This window comes from Rhinoraja longicauda, chromosome 29 (assembly GCF_053455715.1).
Source record: "Rhinoraja longicauda isolate Sanriku21f chromosome 29, sRhiLon1.1, whole genome shotgun sequence".
In the NCBI taxonomy this organism is placed as follows: Eukaryota; Metazoa; Chordata; class Chondrichthyes; order Rajiformes; family Arhynchobatidae; genus Rhinoraja; species Rhinoraja longicauda.
The window spans coordinates 15,971,193-15,997,836 of record NC_135981.1 but is presented as its reverse complement, the minus strand read 5'-3'; the positions used below and the strand labels follow the sequence as shown (position 1 = coordinate 15,997,836).

Genomic DNA, 26,644 nt, shown 5'->3' with positions numbered 1-26,644 from the left:
CCCTCCACAGATGCTGCCTGACCTACCGTTCCTCCAGCACTTTGTGCTTTGTTCAATATTTCAGCATCTGCAGTTTCTCGTCTCTCCATTGCACTGTCTATTAGTTTGCGAACAAGACCAATGGCTGGAGACGAGAGGGCTGGCAGGCTTCATGACGGGCGGGATTGTTGACGTTGCAATGTGTTGAAAAGTAGGTTTGCATCAGTAAATGGCAAAGATGTGGAAATTGGTATCAGCAATGAAAGCTTGGAACGGCTTAGAATGAGAGAACTGATCAAATGGTGCTACAGTCAGTTAATGTACAGTGTGGGGTTCCTTCCTCACTGAACAGCACACAGCTGCTAAAAGAGGGCAAATATTTTCAGACACTTTATTATGAGTCATATAATTGCAGCCAGCTAACCCCTTATTACAGTAGCATTTCTGAACCTACGTAAAAATAAGGCAAAGGTATAATTTAAGAATCAGTGTAATGAAATCGCTATCCCTACAGCATTAACTCCAGTCATTAATCGACCTTATTGTTTCTCGAGCTGTTTGGCAAGTACAAAGCCAGGGTAACAAGAATATCATAAAATTCACCTTCTATAAGTTCTTAACTAATCTTGGAAGAATAGTTTATCCTGGTTGAGAATTTCTTCAAATGCTCTGAATATCTTGGCGACAGACATATCCAGAGCCTTTTGCAAATGTTACTGCTTCTGATTAAAACCATGTACAGGATTTAATGAAGAGAATAACTCTCCACCAGATGCAAGGAAGATGTTCTTTTTATTTCTTTCCCCTTCCCAAATGTTTTCCATCAGCTCGTAAAGGTGCTGAATCATTGTGAATAGGCAGATCTATTTGCACAGGTGCCCCAGTACTTGATGTGTGTTTAGATTGTGCTGGGGAGCTATTACACTGATGGCACTGTAGTCAGGGAGGTGTGGCCCTACTCACATGCAGTTAGCTGAAGCCGATGTTGTTTTAATCAACGGCAGGATGTGTAAGTCTTGTGCTCTGTACGGAAGCCCATATAGAGCTGCAACTTTGATTCTTGGAAGACAGCCAAGCCCAATTTTGTTCCTGTTGAGTGGGGAGGCTGAGGGCGACAGTGGGGATGATCTGAGATGGTGGGACGTTGGATTACCTCCTCTGTATGGCTGTGCAGAGCACATTCTGCAGTTACAGAGCCATCAGTGAACACACAAGTCAAGTGTTTTATTGTCATATGTCCCAAACAGAACAATGAAATACCTACTTGCAACAGCACAACAGAATATGTAAACATAGTACTCTATAAACAATAGAGTAAATGAAAAAAAGTTCTATTTTTGTGTGTGTACGTATGTATATACACACTCACACAGTCTGAAGAAGGGTCTTGACCCGAAACATCACCCATTCCTTCTTTCCAGAGATGCTGCCTGTCCCGCTGAGTTACTCCAGCATTTTGTGTCTACTTTTGATTTAAGCCAGCATCTTCCGTTCTTTCTTACACACACATGCACACACATATATACACACACACACACACACACACACACACACACACACACACACACACACACACACACACACACACACACACACACACACACACACACTTACACATAAAACAAACAAACTATAATAGTCCAAAAAGACAAAACCAATGCCCCCAAGTTATTCTCATTGATACGTCAAATATATTTCAGCAAGAGTTCACCACAATGAAACAGAACTGAACAGCAACACCACAAAATGGTGAAAATAATGACAGCACAAGAAACCGCAGATGGTGGAATCTTGAGCAAAACACTCGTTCTGGAGAAACTCAGCAGGTCGGCCAGCATCCGAGGAGGGAATAGAACCCTTCTTCAGACCCTGAAAGACAGACGTTGCCTGACCTGTTGGGTTCCTCCAGCATATTGTGTTTTGATGGTGAAATTAATAGTAGTTCCAGTCAGTGAGATTCTCTCTTACAATGTGTATCCTCTAATAATAGGTGCACTGTAGACTACATCTGCAGATAATATTCTGCCTTCTGTTCAAATTCAAAATTAGGCTCCCTCCTTATAGTTAATATTTTGGTGCTCTGGATCCATCTTGTTACCATAAATTGTTTCCTGTAATTCCTGAATAAAGACTGAGGAAGTTTATTTTAATTTATACATCCTACATCCCCACACATCCTAAGCTTTGTGTGCCCTGCACATTGAACACAGAAGAGTACAGCACAGGAACAGGCCCTTCGGCCCACAATATCCGTACCAAAGAGGATGCCAAATTAAACTAATCTCCTCCACCTACACACGATCTATATCCATTCATTCGCATTCTCTGAAACCAGATTAATGTTTGCAGGGGTGGAAGGAGCAATATTAACTTTAGATTTTAGAGATACAGCATTGAAACAGGTCCTTCGGCTCACTGTGTCCATGCCGACCAATGATCACCTCATACACTTGCGCTATCCCACACACTAGGGACAATTTACAGAAGCCAATTAACGTACAAACCTGTACATCTTTGGAGTGTGGGAGGAAACCAGAGCACCCGGAGAAAACCCACATGGTCACAGGGAGAACGTACAAATTCTGTCCAGTCAACGCCCGTAGTTAGGATCGAACGTGGGTCTTATCGCTGTAAGGCAGCAACTCTGCCGCTGCTCCATCATGCTGCCCTAAATGAAAGCAGTAAGGGCAAGGGGGTTTAAATCCAGTCTGCAATCGAAGATCTTATTACATGAGGGGTTCTTGTGGGGAAAGCGAGCCTGTGCCCGCACTGCAGCATGGCAAGGGTGTTGGTGGAAAGACGGGAAATTGCCTGAATTTCCAGTGGCTAACCTAGCCTTGCACAACTGGTAGAGCTGACCGTCGGGGTGGGCAGCAATCAAAGTCCAGAGGGTGAGGCAACTCCAGCTACAGCCATTTGGCTTAAGTAGAAGACGGGGAGTGGCTGTAAAACCTCTCCAGGGCTTTCCTTATAGTCTGAAGGCTACGGTAGTAGGAATAGTGAGTGTACTCTTCACTGGCTTATTGTCCAACCCCATCTGCCCAGCCTCGGGAGGAAGCAAGCCCATCTGTTTGTCATTTGGTTTTAAGCCCTTTAGTCTGTAACAGTAAGCCAAATGATAAATCTAACCAGTCAATACCGTTTCTGCACTAAACTGAAATAGTTATCTCCACATTTATTAACTCTCAAAGGATTAGTCATGGGGTAGTTTAGGCAATGCTGCATAGTTCCTCTGTATTGAACAGTCTAACTGGGAAAGGCAAATCAATCAGGTGCAGATATATCAAACGGACTTGAAACTTGGTGATGCAGAACATTAATTAGTGAGGTCGTGAACGTTACAGTCCTTTGCTCGATGGTCAAGCAAAGTGTGGTCGTTGGGTAGGAAGGAACTGCAGATGCCGGTTTAAACCGAAGATAGACACCAAAAGCTGAGGTAACTCAACGGGGCAGGCAGCATTTCTGGAGAGAAGGAATGGGTGACGTTTTGGGTCGAGACCCATGATTTTCATGGTTTGATGTTGGGAGTAAAAGTAGGAACATTTCATCAGTTTCTATCCTTCACCACTCGAGATAATTTACAGAAGCTAATTAACCTACGTCTTTGGAGTGTGGGAGGAAACCGGAGCATCCGGGGAAAACCCACGCGGTCACAGGGAGAACGCACAAACTCAGTTCAGCCAGCACCCATAGTCAGGATTGAACCTGGGACTCTGGTGCTGTAAGGCAGCACCTCTATCGCTGCGACACTTCAGTGAGGGTTTCCTCTTTTTGCCAGAGTTCTACGGCGAATCTGTAAATCAACTGGTCACATTAAAATAGTCTGACAGGCCGCAAAGTAGGCAGTTATAAACAAGGGATAATAAAGTGCAGGTATAGAAATTGAGTTAACATCTAGGACAAACCCTTAAGCTATGATTCATTAACATGAATCATAATAGCAATATAAAGGTATTTGAAATATTTACTGACTTAATCATGCCCAAATTTAAATTTGAGAGAGAATGAGCTTCCTCTCGTTTTTCAGGGCCAGACAGGTTGTGCAACACCTCTAATAGACAATAGGTGCAGGAGGAGGCCATTCGGCCCTTCGAGCCAGCACCGCCATTCAATGTGATCATGGCTGATCATTCTCAATCAGTACCCCGTTCCTGCCTTCTCCCCATACCCCCTGACTCCACTATCCTTAAGAGCTCTATCCAGCTCTCTCTTGAATGCATTCAGAGAATTGGCCTCCACTGCCTTCTGAGGCAGAGAATTCCACAGATTCACAACTCTCTGACTGAAAAAGTTTTTCCTCATCTCAGTTCTAAATGGCCTACCCCTTATTCTTAAACTGTGGCCCCTTGTTCTGGACTCCCCCAACATTGGGAACATGTTTCCTGCCTCTAACGTGTCCAACCCCCTAATAATCTTATACGTTTCGATAAGATCTCCTCTCATCCTTCTAAATTCCAGTGTCTTTCAACATATGATAGTCCCGCCATTCCAGGAATTAACCTAGTAAACCTACGCTGCACGCCCTCAATAGCAAGAATATCCTTCCTCAAATTTGGAGACCAAAACTGCACACAGTACTCCAGGTGCGGTCTCACTAGGGCCCTGTACAACTGCAGAAGGACCTCTTTGCTCCTATAGTTAACTCCTCTTGTTATGAAGGCCACCATTCCAATGACTCGGTTGTCATTCATAAACTAAGTTATATTTCATAAGACCTGACATCATCATTTTGCTTTTTATTGTCTGAATAGAGCAATTTTAAAAAGTAGATATTTACGTGCCTCGGAAGCTTGTAACAGTGCATGGAACAATTTTGGCCTCTTTAAGTGATGATGTAAAGATACCAGAAGTTGTTAGTTTTGCAGAGTAATATTAGTGAAAGCTAACTGTCTAGTTGACATTGGTAAAGCAAAATTAAAGGTAATCTATAATTGATAGTTTACACCAGTATTAAAATCGTACTGGGGAACAAGGAGTGAGAAAACTGATTTTTTCCCCCTCTCTTTCCGTCTTCATTGTGTGGTCTTCATTTCCTGAAAGTAGTCTCGTTCTGATATTTATCTAAGTGACAATTCGTAACTGGCTCATGGCTTTGAATCCAGAAGGGCATCACATCCGTACGCATCTCTTCCCCATTCCTGGTCCATCAATATCGTATCCCATCACCCAGGTTGTTAATGCGCTTGTTTAGTTTAGAAATACAGCACAGAAATGGCCCGGTGGCCCATTGAGACCATGCAGACCATCGGTCACCCATTCACATTTGTCCTATCTTGTCCCACTTCCACATTCACTCCCTTCACACGAGGGGCAATTTTTTTCAGAGGCCAATCAGCCTACAAACCAGCATGTGGGAGAAAACCGGAGCACCTGGAGGAAACCCACAGGGTCACAGGGAAAAAGTGCAAACGCCGCACAGACAGCACTTGAGGTTAGGATCAAATCCGGGGCCCTGGCGCTGTGGGGAAGCAGCTCTACCACTCTGCCGCCTTTGTGCCACAACACTAACTGGTATCGAATCTGAGACCCATCCAGGCTTCAATGTCTCAATATCACACTTTGTTCATTCATTTATGGAGCGTGGTTGCTGCTGGCAAACCTTGCATACATGGCACGTTCTTAAACGCTTGCTCGGCCATGACAGAGGATAATTAGAAGTGAATAGCTTCACAGTGGGTCTAGAGTTGTTGTTGGCCTGAGTCAGTAAGGATGTCACATTTCCTCTTCAGAACCAGATAGCTTTTCAACAGCAACCTAGAAGTTTCTGTTCACTTTTAATGATGCCAGCTTTTAAATTCAGGATGTATTTAATTATTTGATTCTAAATTCTCCAGTTGTTGTCACAATCCAGGTTTCTGGATTACCAGTTGAATAAAATACCTGCTGGAGGATTTTACTGTATCCCTGTGAAACCATCGGGACACCAATTGTTATTACAATGGATTAAAATGGCAGCCAACAGCTACAAGACAGTAACACTATATTCTCATCTGCTTTTCATTGCATTTTCTTTACATTTATTTCCTCAGTAGTTGCTCATAAGCTTCTTAGGCTGTGAAAATAGTCATCACGAGTATTTAACGATCTTATATACTGGCAACGGAACAATTAAATTCTTACTTGCTGCAACTTACCAGACCCATTAACACAAAGCATACATATAAATGCACAATAATCAATAGCACAATAAATTAATAATCAGCAATGCTGAGTAGCCAGAGCGTAATAGTACAAAAACCAAAGTCCGTAGTCAACCAAACCAAAATCCATAGTTGACCATAGTTGCTGAGGTTGTATCGAAACGAACTGCAGATGCTGGTTTAAACCGAAGATAGACACAAAATGCTGGAGTAACTCAGCGGGTCAGGCAGCATCTCTGGAGAGAAGGAATGGGTAACGTTTTGGGTCGAAACCCTTCTTCAGACTAGTTAGGGAAAAGGGAAATGAGAGACATAGACGGTGATGTAGAGAGATAAAGAACCATGAATGAAAGATATGTAAAAACGTAACGATGATAAAGGAACCAGGCTATTGTTAGCTGTTGGGTGTTCAGTGTTCAAGAGCCTGATGGTTGGTGGGAAAGAACTGTACTTGAACCTGGAGGTTATGGTGTCCAGGCTCTTGGCCTTCTTTCCCAATGGTCCTTGCTAGAGGAGAGCATTGCCCAGCAGATGTGGCTCTTTGATATTAGCCATCTTTTTGAGGTACATCATTAAATGTTTAATGATATAAAATACAGAACGCTGGAAGATCTCAGTGGGACAAACATTATCTGTGGAGGCAAACAGGTGAAAGCCAATGTTTCAGGTTGAGACCCTGCACAAGGACTATGAGGAATGAGGAAGGATTGCTGGTGTATTGTGGTACTTTGGATGGTGGGATAGAGGCAGCTGGGAGATGGGAGGGGTGGGGAAAAGAAGTCCTGTTTTTTTTGTTGTTCCAGATTCCAGTATCTGCATTCTCTAGTCTGCACCTTTTCAATAACTAATGGCTGGACTGCCCTTTAGTGTGGTAGAGATCCATCTATATACTAAAACTCTCATTTGTTATCTTGTTTGTGACTGAACTTCAGCCAAAACGGTACACGATAGCGCGACAATTTTAGGCCCACCTTACTCACCATTGTCAGTTTAGTGATAATGCAAGTAGTTTTATTGAAATCGGTGTTATATTTTTAAAGTTATTCACATTTTAAAGTTTAAAAGGAGGGGAGGAGGAGGGAGGGGGAGGGGGAGGGAAGGGGGTGGGGGAGAAGGGAGATGGGAGAGGGGAGGGGGGGGGGGGTTGAGGAGGGAGGGGAGGGGGGGAGGACAGGGTGGTGCACCAATGCAGGAGAGGTTTGGTCACTTGGTCTAGTATACACCAAAATTCTGCTCCTGCGCCAAATCAGTTTCAAATTAGTTTATTGTTATCCACACCAGCGTGAATGAAATTACTTATTCGCATAAAGATAACGGATAGCAACAATGATAAAAAAACAACAATAAATTAGATGATGAGCAACAGCAGAATGGTGCAAGATTATAGTGCAGAAAATTGAAAGTGCAATAATGGAATAAGAGTAAGAGTGTGTGGCAGGACCTCAGGGAAGAGGATATGAAGGAGCAGATTGTTTCAGGAGTCCGTGCAGGAAGGAAGTGCGGATGCTGGTTTGAACCGAAGATAGACGCAAAAAGCTGGAGTAACTCAGCGGGGCAGGCAGCATCTCTGGTGAGAAGGAATGCGTGACGTTTCAGGTCGAGATGGTCTGAAGAAGGGTCTCGACCTGAAACGTTACCCATTCCTTCTCCAGAGATGCTGCCTGTCCCGCTGAGTTACTCCAGCTTTTTGTGTCTGTTTCAGGAGCCTGATAGACTTGATCTAGACGTGTTCTAAGATCTGGGCTTTCAAGCTCCTGTATCTTCTCCCAGAATGTAACGAGAGAAAAGGGAATGGCAAGGTGACAGGCATCCTCAATAATAGTTTAGTTTAGTTTAGAGATACAGGGCGGAAACAGACCCTTCGGCCCATCGGGTCCTCACCGACCAGTGATCCCGGCATATTAACACTATCCTACACACACTTGGGACATTTTTTACATTTACCAAGCCAATTAGCCTACAAACCTGTACGTCATTTTACCTGGCCACACAGTCATATGTGTGTAAGGAGTAGGACAAGAGACTCTCACAGCCCTGAGGGCCACCTGTGTTGTGGGTCTGGATGGAGGAAATATTATGGCCAATTCTAACCGACTGCGATCTTCCACTCAGGAAGTCCAGAAGCCAATTGTAGATGTTCGGACCTGTTAGTGGTGTTTGGGGAGTATATTCCTGAAGTTTACTTGATTGAAGTCGTTGATTGAGCGATGAAGAACAGGGCATTAAGGTTTGCTGTCTTAAGACAACTGAGTCTAACGCATCCAGTGCCACCGTGGTGTTGGTTTGGGTGGCATGTAGACCATCGACACAATGGTAGAGATGAAGTGCTTGATTGATAAAAGGATGACATGCTATGAACGGGTGTTCCAGGTCAGGGGAGCTGAATTGAGGTATCCCTCAATCCCTGTCACAATCCAATCAATGTCACAATCCCTTCCTCTTCCAATAACACTTGCAAACAGTGGGATAGAAATCCCCCCATGGCCGGCCGCGTGCGCTAAATGTGCAATGCAGAAGCAACATTTCTAACATTAACAGAACCATTTTAGAAGCAGTGCACAACATGTAATAGGTAATGAACATTTAATGCAGCTGACCGATAACAAACTTAATCCCTTTTGATAAAAGTATAACATTTGTTTATTTAACATAATATTTCTCACTGTATCATGGGCAGTGATTTGCTTCAAAATAGTTGCTGTTACCTCAACACATGCAGCAGCTGTTAGCTCATTGGATTCCAGAGGTGGGTAGTCAGTAAAGATTCGCTCATTTTCTCTACATCTAGCGTTTAAGGGTGGAATGTTCACTGGGACAGGAGCTGAGAGCTTCAATCTGAAGTCTTGCCTGTAGTAGTTGGTCAGAAGATAGACACAAAATGCTGGAGTAAATCAACGGGCCAGGCAGCATCACTGGTGAGAAGGAGTGGGTGACGTTTCGGGTCGAGACCCTTCTAGTTGGCTAGAGCTTGAGATGTGGAGGAAACGGAAGAATAGAAAGTTTATAATGTGTTCTATTGTGATTAATGCAGTGCCTTTTCTCTTTTATGGCCAACTATGAAATTAGCAATAAATTTTTATTCCTCTAGATACCAGTGGTTCTCTTAAATAATATGCTTTCTTCCTGCATCAGTTCAAATGATTGGTGTGTTATTGTGGAGAGCAGAACTCCTTGTACTTCATTAAGGAGTGTCATGGCATCTTTAGCTTTTACCAGAGTCATTTAAATCTGAACAAGTGGCTCATCCGCACATTAGCTCCTCTGACAGAGAGCACCATTACTTCCGTGCTGAAGTATCCGTTTACGATTATGAACTCATATTCCTGAACTGCAGAGGGAAAGCACAGTCTTCTCACCCAAAGCAAGACTTCTGAAAAATAAGTTGTGTGATACAGAACTTTGAGGCGAGAGAGGAGGTTGCTGGGGGCTTGATGAAGACCTTTGTATCCTCTTGAGCCACAGGCATAGTGCATTTCACAAGAGGAGTCCAGACCCGAAATATCACCTTGTCATCTTCTCCAGAGATGCTGCCTGGCCGATTGAGTTACTCCAGCACTTTGTGTCTTTTTTTTGTGGGTAAAGCAGCATCTGCAGTTCCTTGTGTCTCTGAGATTAGTTTAATTTAACTCATTCAGCACGGATATAGAGGGGATGTTCCTGTGTGGTACTATTCCATGTTTCAGGAAGGATCATTTATCTGTTTGCAGTTGATTTCTTCTGCTTGTAGGGATCTTCAAAAATATTTAACTGATTATGTAAATGTCCTGTCAATTGTAATTCTGAATCACTTCATCTTTTATGACCAACTAACCAATTAAGCACTGCTGGAAAATGGGGACACCAGGAACGACAGATGTTGGAATCCTGAGCAAAACACAAAGTGCTGGAGGAACTCGGGCAGCTTCTGTGGGGGGAATAGACTGGTGATATTTTGGGTCTGAAGAAGGGTCTCGCCACAGATGCTGCCTGACCTGCTGAGTTTCTCCAGCACTTTGTGTTTTAATCGCCGCCGTTCTGATTTTTCATCGCATTCAAGTATGGTAGAGTGATGTACAGCCTATTGAACAAGGGGAAGAGTTAAACTCTGAACTGTGATCAGGAAGCAATGACCCTAAAGGAGTGTTCACTTCTGGTGCCTGAAGTTTTAAGCCTTAAAAGTGGCACGGTGGAGCAGCGGTTGAGTTGCTGCCTTACAGCGCCTGCAGCGCCGGAGACACGGACTCGATCCCGACTACTCTACGGAATTTGTGCGTTCTCCACCTGATGGCATAGGTTTTCTCTGAGATCTTCGGTTTCCTCACACACTCCACAGACAGGTTTGTAGGTTAATTAGCTTGGTATAAATGTAAATTGTCCCTAGTGTGTGTAGGATTGTATTAATGTGCAGAGATCGCTGGTCAGTGTGGACGGTGGCCAGTGTCTCTAAACTAAACTAAACTAATAAACTAATTTGCCCGGTGCTGCTGTGGGTAGCTTCTGCTATTGGTTTCTAAGATATAGGGCATCACCATCAAGGCTCCCATGACTCTGGAAGTCATTCATTTAAGTTAATGCTGACGCATATTGATCACAATTTTGCTGAACATATGGAACAGAAGGGAATAGAATTGTAAAGACAATTTATAACTGGTATTATGTTTTGTTTTTTCCTCAACAGTGGCATTTCACAGTCCAACACTGAAGATTAAAAAGGAGCCACAGAGTCCCAACTCTAACCCAAACTTGTCCTGTCGACATAAGCAACCGTTCCCGTACAGCAATGGGGAGCAGTGCCTTTATGCCAGGTTGGTTTTGGACAGTGATTAATCTTAAGTTCCTCAACGTTAACGTGAGGGGAAGGAGCTAACATTGCATGCACAGTGTGCCATGCAAAACAAAACGGTGATCTTTGGTTTCACAGAGGAGAGGCTGAGAGAGTGAAAAATTAGGCCACTTGGTATCCGAGTGCAAATGGTGGCAAACATGGCTGCCCGTGAATCAGGAAAATACTTAATAGGATCTAACTAATGGTAAATGAAGTGGCTAAGCAAGACAATGGTAAAATTAACCCACAGCTATTTGTTTTGCAGAATGAAATTGACTTCTGGAATACAACAGAATTACACAAATGCACTCATAGAGTCAACAGGACATGGAAACAGGCCTTTCGGCCTAACCTGTCCATGCCGACCGACATACCCCAACCAAGCTAGTCCCATTTGCCAGCGCTTGGCCCACATTCCTCTCAATCTTTCCTATCCCTATAATTCTATTTCTTTGGGGGTGAAAAATGACCATGAATTGTTTTGGATGCAGGGAATGCTGTTGTGAAGGATTTTAATCCACGATTCACATCAGATCCTATATTTTTATATCTATAATTATTTGTAAATGATCTTTCAGCTTGATATTTTCTTAAGGCAAGATCATAATAGCACAAAGTTCAGACAGCACACAGTACAACAATCAGTATTTTTTTACTACACAGCAAGGGGCATATCTGCCCATCCAGACTGTGCTAGCCTCTAGTAGAGCCATCCCAACCTATTCCCCTCTCTTCCCTGTAAATAATTCTCTCTCAAATACCAATGCCCCTTTGAAAATGCCAACTATCTCCATTTCGACTACGTCCTCTCTTCCCCCCACTCCCCTCAACCCTCCCTCCACTTACAGAGGATGGATACAAGATCATAACCCTATAACAGCAAGGAAGATAAATGGTGCAGCCTGCTAATCATTAGAATGCTTGACAAGTGTAGGAGAAAACTATAATGTGGATGGGATAAAAAAGGGAAAGCTTAATCTGATCTGAATGTTCTAAATTAATACATCACTGGTTTTTTGAACTTTGTACTTAATAGATTTTTAAATTTGTCCTTAATCAATGTGGAAGTTACAGAGTCATTGAAACATTCAACACGGAAACAGGCCTTTCGGCTTATCTTGTCCACACTGACCAAGATGCCCCATCTAAGCTAGTACCATTTATCCCCATTTGGATCATATGCCTCTAAACCTTGCCTATCTATGTACTTGTCCAAATGTATTTTAAATGTTGTTATTGTACCTGCCTCAACTACTTCCTCTGGAAGCTCGTTCCATACACCCTCCACCCTATTTGTGCAAAAGTTGCCCCTATTAAAGATTCCTATTAAATCTTTCCCTTTGCACTATAAACCTATGCCCTCTGATTCATGATTCCCCATCTCTGGGAAATGCTGATATCATGGAAGTTGCTAATGTTATGACCTGATTTAAATCAATTAGTAGGTTATTTCTGTTTTATTGCTGCATCCTCCTAAGTTTCAGCTATATAAAGATACATGATCATTGTGGAAAATAATCTGTTATAAAGGAAATAAGGGAACAATAGTTAGCCTTCACATTGGTTCAAAATATAAATATCATGTACACATCCGCAGAAAAACCTCAATCATTTCCTTGGAATTCATTTCTGATTAAAATATTTTCAAAAATAATTGGGATTTTTTTTTTCCCCCCCAAGGAAATGGAGCATTGGGATAATTCACCTGTTGGCAACTTTGTTCTGTTAAAAGCAGATGGGGGTTAATTTCACCATAATTTTGCTTAGTTCACACTAATCTGTAAACGGTTAGAGAGAAGTGTGCCTCAGGATGTGCCTGCATTACAAAAATAAAGTTTTTGCCTAACTGCATGTGGTATTTATTTAATGTAAAAGCTAGTTTAAACAAAGCTTGTAAATAGTGTCTGCTGGCTTCATGACTGGAGCTTCAGTCAGATGGAAACATCAATGGCTATCTCCACCAATCCATCCACTTCCGCCTCCTCAGTAGATGCAGTTTCTCTGATGCTGCTCGAGGTTTGGGAGAAAAAGAATTACTTCCAGTAGCATTCAGCAAACGTCCCAGCAGCTTAACTACCGAGCTATGCTGACTGTGCCTGGGAGATGTCTGTGGTTCAAGTTATTATTTATTCCAGACCGGCAATGTTTGAATAGATGCCTTGCAGTGGGTTGAGGTACCGCAGTGGCAAGATAATGGACAGAACGTCACACAAAAGTGTCACCACATCCTTTTAGTGGATAGGCATCCTGTTTAACATGGCATACATCCAATGGCATTATCTTCCTCAGTGATCAGCAGTTTGAAGATGTGAATGATTGATTGAAAGATACAGCATGGAAACAGGCCCTTCATTGATGCCGACCATCGATCACCCTTTCACACAGATTCTATGTCATCCTACTATTACATCCACTCCCTACATGCTGGGAGCCACATATAGAGAGAGGCTAATTAACCCACAAATAAACCCACATCTTTGGGATGTAGGAGGAAACCTGAGGACCCGGAGGAGACCCACGCAGTCAGAGGGAGAACGTGCAAACTCCACACAGACAGCAGCTGAGGTCGGGCTCGATCCCGGAGTCCCTGGCGTTGTCAGCCAGCAGTTCTACCTGCTGTGCCACTGTGCTGCCCAATTGCAATATGGGAGTGTGCTTCTGAAAGACAGACACAAAAAGCTGAAGTATCTCAGCGGGCCAGGTGGCAATAGACAATAGACAATAGACAATAGGTGCAGGAGTAGGCCATTCAGCCCTTCGAGCCAGCACCGCCATTCAATGCGATCATGGCTGATCACTCTCAATCAGTACCCCGTTCCTGCCTTCTCCCCATACCCCCTCACATCTTTGGAGGAAAAGGATTTTGAAGTAGGATGACTATGAAAGAGCAGCGATTGAGGGGAGGCAAAGATGGCAGCTGAGGAAAAGAATTGGCTATAATTGGTCAAAGAGAGCACAGAAGATAATGTGAGGTGATGCTAGGTGATGTGGAGGATGCAGCAGTTCTTGGTAAATGATGGGACCAAGTGCCAGAATCTACCAATTCCAGATATTCACAAGCATTTACTTGGTAGCTGTGGAGAATTATAATTAAATCAGTGGCATGTACTGAGGGCTATATATTTCCTATATATGTAGGATATATAGGCTATATATGTGCCAAGAGAGATTGAAGCTTCGTTGGGATGTAATAATGGGCATGGAGGAGAAAGAGATAAGGTTTATCTAATTTAAGATAATATATCCATGCTATGGATGCTCAACAGAATCCTGGAAAACTTAATTGAGCGGTAGTTTATAAATGATGAAGGGAGCAGGGAACTAATATGAAGTCTTGAAGATTACTTGGACCATGGAAGAGGCCATGAAAAGAGATGGAATATCATCTCTGAGAATTCTCAAAGGAATACCCCAAAACAAAAGTGAACTAACTACCTTTAATCAAGTGATGAATATTTCAGGATAAATATATTTGACAAATATGAATGTATTGAAGACAACATTTTGCTAACTTTTCTTTATGCAGTGCCTATGAGAAAAAGCCACAGGTTGGTCTCAACTCCCCAAATCCTGGGAATGCGTCAAATCCTCCATTGCAACAAGCCTGCAACAAATCCACGGGGAACCGGAGACAGGACCAGGGCTTTGTGAATCTCCATGCATCCGACCAGCCCATGTCCAATGGCAGATTCCCAATGGAACACAGGTATGAGTTCACAGATAACTCTCGTTTCCAATTGAATGCGAGTCCTCCCTGGCTTACAAATGCCTGACCTCTGTACACACAAGTGTTTTGGCCTGTTTCCGTGCTATATGTTCAGTTTAGTTTATTGTCACGTGCACCGAGGTACAGTGAAAAGCTTTTGTTGCGTGCTATCCGGTCAGCGGAAAGACAATACGTGATTAGAATCGAGCCACTTACAGGGTATTGATACATGATAAGGGAATAACGATTAGTGCAAGGTAAAGCCAGCAAAGTCCGATCAAGGATCATCCAAGGGTCACCAAAGTTTGGCACTGCGCTCTGGTTGTGGTAGGATGATTCAGTTGCCTGATAACAGCTGGGAAGAAACTGTCCCTGCATCTGGAGGTGTGCGTTTTCACACTTCTAAACCTTTGGCTGAAGGGAGAGGGGAGAAGAGGGAGTGGCCAGGGTGCGACTCGTCCTTGATTATGCTGCTGGCCTTGCCGACTCTATAACTCCAGTACCTAATCTAATGGCCACCGTCTTATTTTTTCACAGCTCACAGTTTCAACAACACTCTTTGGAGCTTTGCCACCGCTTTCCCTCTTCGCAAACCATGAGCAGGGAAGCACCGCTGGGGTATCAGCAGCCGATGTCTGAGCCCTGCGTCTCGTACCCACAGCAGGGCTACAAGCAGGAGTATCACGATCCAATCTACGAACAGGCAAACCCAGGCAGTGCTGGCGGCCAGCGATTCTCCCATTCCATGGTCATCAAGCAAGAGCCTCCGGACTACGCGTACAACCCAGGTAAGACAGCGGCTTGTTCCCGTGGGATGTTCTGGTTGGGCAGCAAAAGTAGGAGATGGAGGCAGCAAAAGTAGGAGATGGAGACAGCAAAAGTAGGAGATGGAGACACCTCTAAGGAAGGAAGCTGGTTGTTGAGGGGTAACAACAAGTTCCATGAGGTGTACTCTGCAGCAGCGTTGAATGCGGGAACATTTCTTGTGCCAATGGATAGCAGGAAGCAGAAGCAAATGTTCATGCCTTCCCTACAGTAAGACAACGACTTCACTTGAAAAGTTCTATATGGCTGCATGCTGAGATAGTGAAAGATGCTCTATAATTGCAAGTATTACTATATTCTAAAACTTTTAGTGCCATTTTTTGTGTCTCTCTGGTTTAAACCAGCATCTGCAGTTCCTTCCTACACAAGGCATTTTTTATACTATCCTTCAGAGTGGATTGCAAATATCCGCCCATTTCTGACGTTGAGTGGGCTTGCGACGATTTGGTTTCTCCCTTCCCCTTTTTTTAAAACAGCTGTGTGATGTTAGCGATCCTCGGATCCTCTGGCACCGACCGGTCCAGCAACCAGAGAGGAGCAAAGTATTGTGTAGGAAAGAACTGCAGATGCTGGTTTAAATCGAAGGTAGACACAAATGCTGGAGTAACTCAGAGGGACAGGCAGCATCTCTGGAGAGAAGGAATGGGTGACGTTTTGGGTCGAGACCCTTCTTCAGACCCTATTGTAGTGTATTGCAGTTGGAGTTGTAATTGTATTGTATCAACTCTACCACAATTGTTCAAACAGCAAGTTAAGCTCCTTGGAGATGCAAGGAACTGTGCGTGCTAGTTTACAAAAAAAGTCACGCAGTGGATCAAACAGCATCTTGGCTTATTCACAAAATGCTGGAGTAACTCAGCAGGTCAGGCAGCATCTCGGGAGAGAAGGAATGGGTGACGTTTCGGGTCGAGACCCTTCTTCAGTCTGAAGAAGGGTCTCGACCCGAAACGTCACCCATTCCTTCTCTCCCGAGATGCTGCCTGACCTGCTGAGTTACTCCAGCATTTTGTGAATAAATACCTTCAATTTGTACCAGCAAATTGAAAGCAAGCATGCAGGTGCAGCAGGCAGTGAAGAAAGCGAATGGTATGTTGGCATTCATAGCAAGAGGATTTGAGTTTAGGAGCAGGGAGGTTCTGCTGCAGGGCCTTGGTAAGACCGCACCTGGAGTATTGTGTGCAGTTTTGGTCTCCTAACCTGAGGAAAGACGTTCTTGCCTTAGAGGGAGTACAGAGAAGGTTCACCAGATTGATCCCTGGGATGGCGGGACTTACATATGAGGAAAGACTAGATAGACTGGGCTTGTACTCGCTGGAATTTAGAAGATTGAGGGGGGATCTTATAGAAACATATAAAATTCTTAAGGGGTTGGAGAGGTTAGATGCGGGAAGATTGTTCCCGATGTTGGGGGAGTCCAGAACCAGGGGTCACAGCTTAAGGATAAGGGGGAAGTCTTTTAGGACCGAGATGAGAAAACATTTGTTCACACAGAGAGTGGTGAGTCTGTGGAATTCTCTGCCACAGAAGGTAGTTGAGGCCAGTTCATTGGCTATATTTAAGAGGGAGTTAGATGTGGCCCTTTTTGCTAAAGGGATCAGGGGGTATGGAGAGAAGGCAGGTACAGGCTACTGAGCTGAATGATCAGCCATGATCATATTGAATGGCGGTGCAGGCTCGAAGGGCCGAATGGCCTACTCCTGCACCTTGTTTCTATGTTTCTATCTGCAGTTATCTTCTTATAGCATCCTGGCTTAGTTTAGTTTGGAGATACAGCACAGAAACAGGCCCTTCGACCCACCGAGTCCATGCCGACCAGCGATCCCCGCACATTAACACTATTCTACACACATTGGTGACAATTTACAATTTTACCGAGCCAATTAACCTTCAAACCTATATGTCTTTGGAGTGTGGGAGGAAACCGGAGCACCCAGAGAAAACCCACGCAGGTCACACAAACTCCGTACAGACCGCACCCGCAGTCAGGATTCAACCCTGGCGCTGTAGAGGAAGAACATGGATAGGTGACGTTTCGAGTTGGGACCCTTCTCCCTGTTCCCCTTCTGCTGCCCCTTTCTCTCTGTGGAAGAGCTAACACCCCTGGTGCATAATGTCAGTGGCAAAGAGGAGAAGGAACTCAGACCATTTTCCCTCGGGGCTGTGCAGTCACGTTGTGCCAGGATTCAAATTCTCACCAGGTACAGCGGATTAAATTTGATGTTGCACCACTCACAGACAGGATCATTATTTCAGATGCCAGGACACTTCAGTATATTATTATTAATTACCTTATTTTATCATTTAATTTACGCAGTGAAACAGCAGCTATTAAATAATTTGGAGTGATCATAAGCAGCCTATTTTTAACAGGAGAGACAGCAGTTAACTGCAATTTGAGAGCTGCAGAATATTTTGAATTGTCATCTAATTAGAGTTATGACAATAGGATTTTGATGAAACGATGACATCAAATTTATATGTGCACAGATCATTTGCCAAGTTCGTCCGTGGCAATTAATAAATAACCCTGGTTTAAACTATTTCCCCTTAAGCTCCACCACATCAACTTGTGATTGAGAGAATATGCAGCAACATGTGGTTCTTCACAGTAGGATACAGTGGTCTAATAACCACACTGGTAGTCCAGAGGTCTGGATTAACAACCCAGAGATTTGAGATCTAATCCCGCCACTGTAACTACGGAATTTGAATATAGTCAAACAATTCCAACTCATCTAAGAAACCTTGATTGCAAAACGCTAATGGATTATTGTAAAAATGTGTTCTGATTCACGAATGTCTATCAGGAATAAAAAGGTGGTTTCAAGCACACCCTGTTTTTAAAAAATGCCCTTTAAACTTTAGAGATACTTTAGAGATACAGCGCGGAAACAGGGCCTTCGGCCCACTGAATCTGTGGCAACCAGCGATCACCCCGTACTCTTAACACTATCCCACACACTATTTCCAATTTTACCCAAGCCAATTAGCCTACCAACCTGTACGTCTCTGGAGTGTGGGAGGAAACCGGAGCACCCGGAGAAAACCCACGCGGTCACAGGGAAAACGTACATACTCCCTACAGAGAGCACCCACAGTCAGTGTCAAACCCGGGGCTCTGGCGCTGTACAGCAGCAACTCTGCGCTATGCCTCCGTGCCCCCTCATAAATAAATGTCACCACCACCTTCTATAGAGAGAATTAACAATGGGAAATAGATGTTGGATGCTACAGAGATCCCCAAGAAATTAATAAATAACAAAACAGGGACTCATGAGAGACTTAAAAATGATAAATGCATTCGCAAAACATTGTACATCATTCTACAAACCACAGAAAGGAAGGAGGCTATGGGTTGGTTTATGTGACTTCAAGTATTGTTCACTTTGTAAAATGCAAATCTGTCATTAGTTTATTATCATGTGTACCGAGGTACAGTGAAAAGCTTTTGTTGCGTGCTAACCAGTCAGCGGAAAGACACTACGTGACTACAGTCGAGCTGTCCACAGTGAATGAAACTGCAAAGAGTGGTTTCACGATCTATGTATCGACCATCTTACCAATTAAGTTCAATAGGATAAATGTTCATGTTAATTCCGGAGACAATGAGCTGCAGATGATGGAATCTTGAGCAAAAATAACAAGTACTGGGGAGCTCAGTGGGTCAGGCTGATGGACAGGTGATGTTTTGGGTCAGGAGTCTTCTTCCAACTCAAAAAGGTCTGAAGAAGGGTCCCAACCCGAAATGTCATGTGTCCATTCGCTCCACAGATGCTGCCTGACCCGCTGAGTTCCTCTAGGTCTTTGTCAAGTCTGTCATGGCAGAGAGTTATGTTTGCAATTTGTGTCTTTTCTGCAAGATGTGGGGAACAAGAGCAGGCAGTGGCATGGAGCTGAAATATTACAAAAGAAAAGAAATCTGAAATCTGAGAGGCAATCTAAAAATACAGTGCAGCACAATAATTATACACAGTGGGAAGATTTTATCCCAAGCTACATGAAGAGACATGTCTCGACTGCCCAGGCATTTCCAATGCGAGTTACTCGCGTAGGGCAGCATGCAGTCATGTAACTTGGGTAAAGAGATGATTGAGGCAGGTGGCATGGGGTTTGCACTGACAGCCCGACGTTTAGCTTCAGGGCAGATATGTTGAAGCATGAATGGTAGACCCAACTGGGAGCAGCGGCAGGTGACTCCAACATTGTCATTGATGTCACGGCATTATCAACAACAAGTGTTTACAGGAAATCATACCATCCCCCGAATTCTTCCCCGCTCACCTCCTTTGGCTATGATCAAAACAAGCCGCCTCCCTTTTGCTTTCCTGCATCACAAGCCGCAGTAGCACAGCCATTCTTCCACGACACCCTCTCGCCCTTGACAACTGAGTTCACAATGTGCGATTGATTATCTGTCCAGATAATCTTCTCACTCACTTGACGGCACTTCAAAGCTCCGAGCGCACTCTCCAGGTCTAGTGACTGATTTATAGAGACAGAGAGTCATACAGTGTGGAAACAGGCCCTTCGGCCCAACTCGCCCGCACTGGCCAACAATGTCCCAGCTACCCTCGTCCCACTTGCCTGCTCTTGGTCCATAACCCTCCAAACCTGTCCTATCCATGTACCTGTTCAACTGTTTCTTAAACAATGGGATAGTCCCAGCCTCAACTACCTCTTCTGGCAGCTTGTTCCATACACTCACCACCCTGTGTGAAAAGGTTACCCCTCTGATTCCTATTAAATATTTTCCCCTTCACCTTGAACCTATGTTCTCTGGTCCACGATTCCCCTACTCTAGGCAATACCCGATCTATTCCTCTCATGATTTGTATACCTCTATAAGATCTCCCCTCATCCTCTTACGCTCCATGGACTAGAGATCTAACCCACTCAACCTCTCCCTGTAGCTTACACCTTCTAGTCCTGGCAACATCCTCGTAAATCTTTTCTGAGGGCAATCTAATTTCTGGAGTAATCCCCATTCCGCAGTCTGGGACTTGGTCAGTGGTAAGGAAGTGACCGCTCCAGTTTAGTTTAGTTTATTAAATCATTCTGAATGGTGAAAGGCCTGGATCGTGGATGTAAAGAGGATGTCTCTACTAGTGGGAGAGTTTAGGACCAGAGGCCACGGCCTCAGAATAAAAGGACGTACCTTTAGAAAGGAGATAAGGAGGGATTTCTTTAGTCAGAGGGTGGTGAATCTGTGATTTATTACCACAGACGGCTGTGGAGGTCGTCAATGGATATTTTTCAGGCAGAGATTGACCGAATCTTGATTAGTGCAGGTGCCAGGGGTTATGAGAAGAAGGCAGGGCAATAAGGTTGAGAGGGAAAGATAGATCAGCCATGATTGAATGATGGTGTAGACTTGATGGGCCGAATGGCCTAATTCTGCTCCTAGAACTTATGAACTTTAGTTTAGTATAGTTTATATATATTTAGTAGTATAGTTTATTTTATTTTAATTTAGTTCATCAAGAAAGTGCCCCGTCAGCCTGGCAGCTGTGCTGAAGGTTATCATGGGGGCCCTAAAGAGAACAATCATAAAACCATATCAGTGACATTAGAGGTTCCAGATGAGATCATAAGCCTGAAGATAACAAAGAATCATCTCTTTAACCACCAAGATTTGTGATCTGAAACACATATCCTGTATTCGGGTTGGTATACTGGAAGATTTTGCTTCACAATGTCAGATTTTGCCAGAGGAACCTATAGAAATGAATGCAATTAAGACTTTTAAAAGACATTTGGACAGATAGATGGCTAGGAAGATCACCCCTCAACCTCCTGCGCTCTGAGGAATAAATTCCTAGCCTGCCCAAGTTCTCCCTACGGCTCAGGCCCTCAAGTACTGGCAACATCCTTGTAAATTTTCTCGATAAATTTTCTAGCTAATGACATTGTGATCACGATAACCTTTTAGTTAAGTAGTTATTTTTTATCGTCAAATAGTCTCACACATTTAAGATGGGCCAACAGTTTTGCAAGAACTCAGTCATAAGGTTTGCTTGACATAAACACTCATTGCTCCAGTCACCTACAAAGACATGAGTTGAAGTTGCAGTTTGTTATAACTTCCAGCTGGTACATCGGGTCTCTTGCCATAACTCAGTAGCTCAGCAACGGGATTACATCCATCGTCGATAGACACAAAATGCTGGGGTAACTCAGCGGGACAGGCAGCATCTCTGGAGAGAAGGAATGGGCGACGTTTCGGGTCGAGACCCTTCTTCAGACTGATGTCAGGGGCATCCATTGTGGGTGTGCTAAAGGTTCTTTAGCTCTTCAACTCCCCCTCCCATTCCCAGTCTGACCTTTCTGTCCTGGGCCTCCTCCATTGTCAGAGTGAGGCCCAGCGCAAATTGGAGGAACAGCATCTCATATTTCGCTTGGGTAGTTTACACCCCAGCGGTATGAACATTGACTTCTCTAACTTCAGATGCTCCCTGCTTTCCCTTTCTTTCCCCTCCCCCTTCCCAGTTCTCCCACTAGTCTTCCTGTCTCCGACTACATTCTATCTTTGTTCCGCCCCCCCCCTGACATCAGCCTGAAGAAGGGTCTCGACCCAAAATGTCACCCATTCCTTCTCTCCCGAGATGCTGCTGAGTTACTCCAGCATTTGGTGTCTACCTTCGATTTAAACCAGCATGTGCAGTTTTTTTTCCTACATATCATGACCTCCTGACTCTTGTGCTCAATGTTCCAGCCAATGAAGTCAAGCATACCATGCAATATTCAGAAGGAGCCCACAATATATAATTTCCCATTGTGAATTCAGCCACCTCTCCTCACTACAATCCCCAACATCACCAAAATGCACCAATAATTATTCAGGAGAGCTCCAGTGATGCATTAAGTCTCCTCACATCCTGTTTTTCACGTCTGCCCTCAATGAACAGTAAATATGAATGACTGAATCTCTGTTCCAATTATTTTATTGGCATGCTACAATGTCCTGCCTTACCTGATGTGCAGTATTTTTCTTAGAGAATTTAGACCATCCAGGAACAACATCTTTTTTCAGGAAGGACACAAATTGCTGGAGTAACTCAGCAGGTCAGGCAGCATCTCTGAAGAACATCGGTAGGTGAAGAAGGCCCTTCTTCATCCATGTTCTCCAGAGACGCTGACTGACCCGCTGAGTTACTCCAGCATTGTGTGTCCTTTTGTGTATTAACCAGCATGTTCAGTTCAGTGTTTCTACATATTCTTTCAGGATGGACTCTCCAATGCTGTAAACTGTGGTGTACTGATCACCTTGGTACATCTCTTAGACCATGAAGTCTCTCCCAGCCTTGCTCCATAGTGTGGAGATTCACACTCCAGGTGTCACCTCTCCTACAAGCACTGCCCATCTCTTCCTCCTGCTGTGTAACTTTCTTCAGGACTTGCATACCCCCTTATTGAATGAACGAGGGTGCTGTCTCCCTCTCTCCAGCAACTTCCATCTCCACAGAGCCAACGAAAGTATGTGATGCTACTGTGTTGCTGTCTGGGAGCATGCGCCTTTAAGGGCTGACACAAACAAGAGCTTTTGCCAGAAGATACAAAAGCATGAAAGCACGTACCACCAGGCTCCATTCTCTCAGTTATCAGACTGCTGAACAGTTCTCCCATAAGCTAGGGTATAGTCCCAATCTTCCAACCCACCTCACTGTGGACTTTTTCTGTGGACGCTTGCTTCGGGTCGGGACCCTTCCTTCAGACCAAAGATACTAGAGGAACAAGATAGACCACTCGACCCTAAAAAAACATAGTACGCATGGCGCCATTTTAGTAGGCAGAAATTGCAGAAACATTTAAAAAGAAAAATAACAAAAATCTGAATTGATAGATGAGATATATTCTGCATTTTAATGGTATCATCACACATACTGTTCCCCCCAAAACACTGATCACACTGCGAGAGGCATAGCGAACGCCGGGTTTTGCTTACTAAAATGGCGGATGTTACGCTCCTTTGCGTGCTATACTTCAGTATAGGCGATTTCAATGGAGTAGTCCATCTTGTTCCTCTAGTATCTTTGCTTCAGACTGAAAGTAGAGGGGAGGGAACTGGAGGTAAGAAAAGGCCCGAACAAAGCAGGATCAGCAACAGATGACAAAGGAAGGGTGGAGCCCATAGTGGCCCATTGTTGGCTGGGGGAGAGGTGATTAAAAAAAAGGATACAAGGATGTGAACAGTAGGGTGATTAGTGTAGGGGAGGGGGAGGAGGGTGGGAATGCAAGGGTTCCTTGAAATTAGAGATATCAATGTTCATGCCTCTGGGTTGTAAGCTGCCCAAGCGAAGTATGAGGTGCTGTTCCTCCAAGTTGCGTGTAGCCTCCCCCAAGTCTGTTATTTGGAGCTTTGTTGGACGTTGCAGTGTTTAATAGTCTGACGGTTGAGAAGAAGATGCTTTTGAACCTAGATGTTAGTTTTCAGACTCCTATACCTTCTTCCCGATGGCAGGAGTGAAATGAGAGTGTGGTCAGGGTGGTGGGGGTCTCTGATGATACTGACTGCCTTTTTGAGGCAGCAACTCCTGTAGATCCCTTCCATGGTGGGGAGTACTTATGATGGAATCACATTTTTTTAAAAACCTGCGCAATACAATTTCTAATATATCCCGGAGTTTCTTTCATAACTTTTGATGATAACAAAGGGATTTGAAATGCATCCAAGGTACTCAAAAGTGGTAGATTTTAAATCCATTATTTTGTCAATTCACATAATATCCTCCAGCTTTATTGTTTAAGTAAATCTTTGTGTATTCTTGCTGACAGACTGTGGCTTTGTTTCTGGTTCGCTGTATTCTTACCCTTTTAAGGGAGTCTCCTGCCAAGGTAGCCAGGCCAATTTAGTGAGAAAACTTTTTTTGTTTATTTCCACAAATAAATTTTATTCAGAATCAAATAGACAATAGACGAGAGGTGCAGGAGGAGGCCATTCGGCCCTTCGAGCCAGTACCCGCCATTCAATGTGATCATGGCTGATCATTCACAATCAGTACCCCGTTCCTGCCCTCTCCCCATACCCCCTGACTCCACTTTGTGTGTGTTTATATATACACAAAACAAGAACTGTGCAAAGGTCCTTCATTCTCGGCGGCGATTGTCAGCAGACAGCCTGTCTGTCTGCAGTTGATTTACCTTCAGGTAATGGAAGCGTGCATCTCTCATTCACTTCACTGAGTTTGTTCCATTACCCACAGTGACTGCCCCACCTCTGGGATCAGCCAGCAGGGGCTTGTTTTTCTGTGAATGAAGGCTGCAGCAGTTCATTCATAAAATGGAGGTCGGAAAGGCTGGAATTCCAGCTGGAATATCTGTGGTGTAGTGTTTCACCAGACATTTCCTCTACGAGGACACATGACTTCAGGGTTAAAGGAGAAGGCTCAGTAATAACTGGAGACGGCCCAGCTACTAAGGTTTTGACCAGATGTTAGCTCAGTTGCAGTCCCTGTGAGTTTAGTTAATTGAGTTTAGTCTATTGTCACAGATATACTTCAATTTTGCCTGATAAATAACATGATATTTTGCTTTCAATTTGTTGACAATGTACTAATGCGTAAAGGCCCCTCTGTCACCACATCACTTTGTCCCATCTGGAAATTGTGTGGATACAGTCATTCTTCCTCAGGAGGCAATCAGGGCACAGCCCCAGTTGAATCTTCTGTGCAGTCCTTCCATCAGCGAGACCACTGTCTGATTCACCTCTACCCCATGATGGACATTGGACTTTTGAGTCTGATGTGCTCCAATGCTGAGAACTATAAACTGAGAACTCAAAACACTCTGTATCTTCCCCTTTGCTCTAGCTGTTTTGCTTGAGTTTGACTTGATTGTATTTATGTGTGATCTGTTTGGATAGCGTGCAAAACAAAGTTTTTCACTGTACTTCAGTACACGTGATAATAATGAACTTCAACGCCAGAGACCCGGGTTCGATCCTGACCTTGGGTGATGCCTGTGTGGGAGTTTGCCGGTCTCCCTGTGACCGCGTGGGTTTTCTCTGTTTTCCTCCCACATCTCGAAGATTGGCGTCTGTAAATTGCCACGGCTGTACATGCAAAGTGGGATGACATAAAATGAGTGTGAATGTGTAACCGATGGTCGGCTTGGGGGGCCTGTTTCCATGTTGTTTCTTTCAATCAAAAGAAATGGCCAGATCTTCTGCATAAGTGATGAACATTGTCCGGGATGCCACCAGTGTTACGGGATCTGGCTTCACCATCCTGTAACTGTCCTCCAGAAATGTCCCCAGGATCATTCGAACCCTGCTGGATAACCTTTGCTTTCTGCTGCCCTAAGCACGCACTTTACCCCAGAAATGCAGCCTGCCCAAAGACTGATGAACATATTGAAGTTATGGATAAGTGTCAAGAACATACCAAACTTTCCCCTCCTGCCCCCCGGAATGGCGGGACTGTCGTATGTTGAAAGGCTGGAGCGATTGGGCTTGTATACACTGGAATTTAGAAGGATGAGGGGGGATCTTATTGAAACATATAAGATAATTAGGGGATTGGACACATTAGAGGCAGGAAACATGTTCCCAATGTTGGGGGAGTCCAGAACAAGGGGCCACAGTTTAAGAATAAGGGGTAGGCCATTTAGAACGGAGATGAGGAAGAACTTTTTCAGTCAGAGAGTGGTGAAGGTGTGGAATTCTCTGCCTCAGAAGGCAGTGGAGGCCAGTTCGTTGGATGCTTTCAAGAGAGAGCTGGATAGAGCTCTTAAGGATAGCGGAGTGAGGGGGTATGGGGAGAAGGCAGGAACGGGGGTACTGATTGAGAGTGATCAGCCATGATCGCATTGAATGGCGGTGCTGGCTCGAAGGGCTGAATGGCCTACTCCTGCACCTATTGTCTATTGTCTATTGTCTATTGTCTATTGTCTCAACCTGCTGAACGGTAGGGAAGTCCACTGGACCAGGAAACCCAACTCGGCGCATCAAAATCTTCTGCTATCATCACCCCGTTAGATTTGATGGCTAAAAAAACCCCAACATCCACACCGGAAAAAACTTGAACTCGCATTTCCTGCTTAAACACACTGTAAAAAATTATTTTGCAAATATATTTTTTGTGAGTCTCTCTCTCTCTCTCTCTCTCTCTCTCTCTCTCTCTCTCTCTCTCTCTCTCTCTCTCTCTCTCTCTCTCTCTCTCTCTCTCTCTCTCTCTCTCTCTCTCTCTCTCTCTC

General features: G+C 44.1%; 1 protein-coding gene across 2 annotated transcripts in view; it reads left to right on the top strand.

Moving 5' to 3' along the window:
* etv4 (ETS variant transcription factor 4) overlaps positions 1 to 26,644 on the top strand; it is a 99,416-nt gene that overhangs the window by 38,562 nt on the left and 34,210 nt on the right. For both annotated transcript variants that reach the window (XM_078424363.1, XM_078424362.1), the window contains exons 6-8: positions 10,777 to 10,903; positions 14,450 to 14,629; positions 15,167 to 15,417. In XM_078424363.1, coding sequence (XP_078280489.1) covers positions 10,777 to 10,903; positions 14,450 to 14,629; positions 15,167 to 15,417 — 558 coding nt within the window. The remainder of the gene's footprint in view (positions 1 to 10,776; positions 10,904 to 14,449; positions 14,630 to 15,166; positions 15,418 to 26,644) is intronic.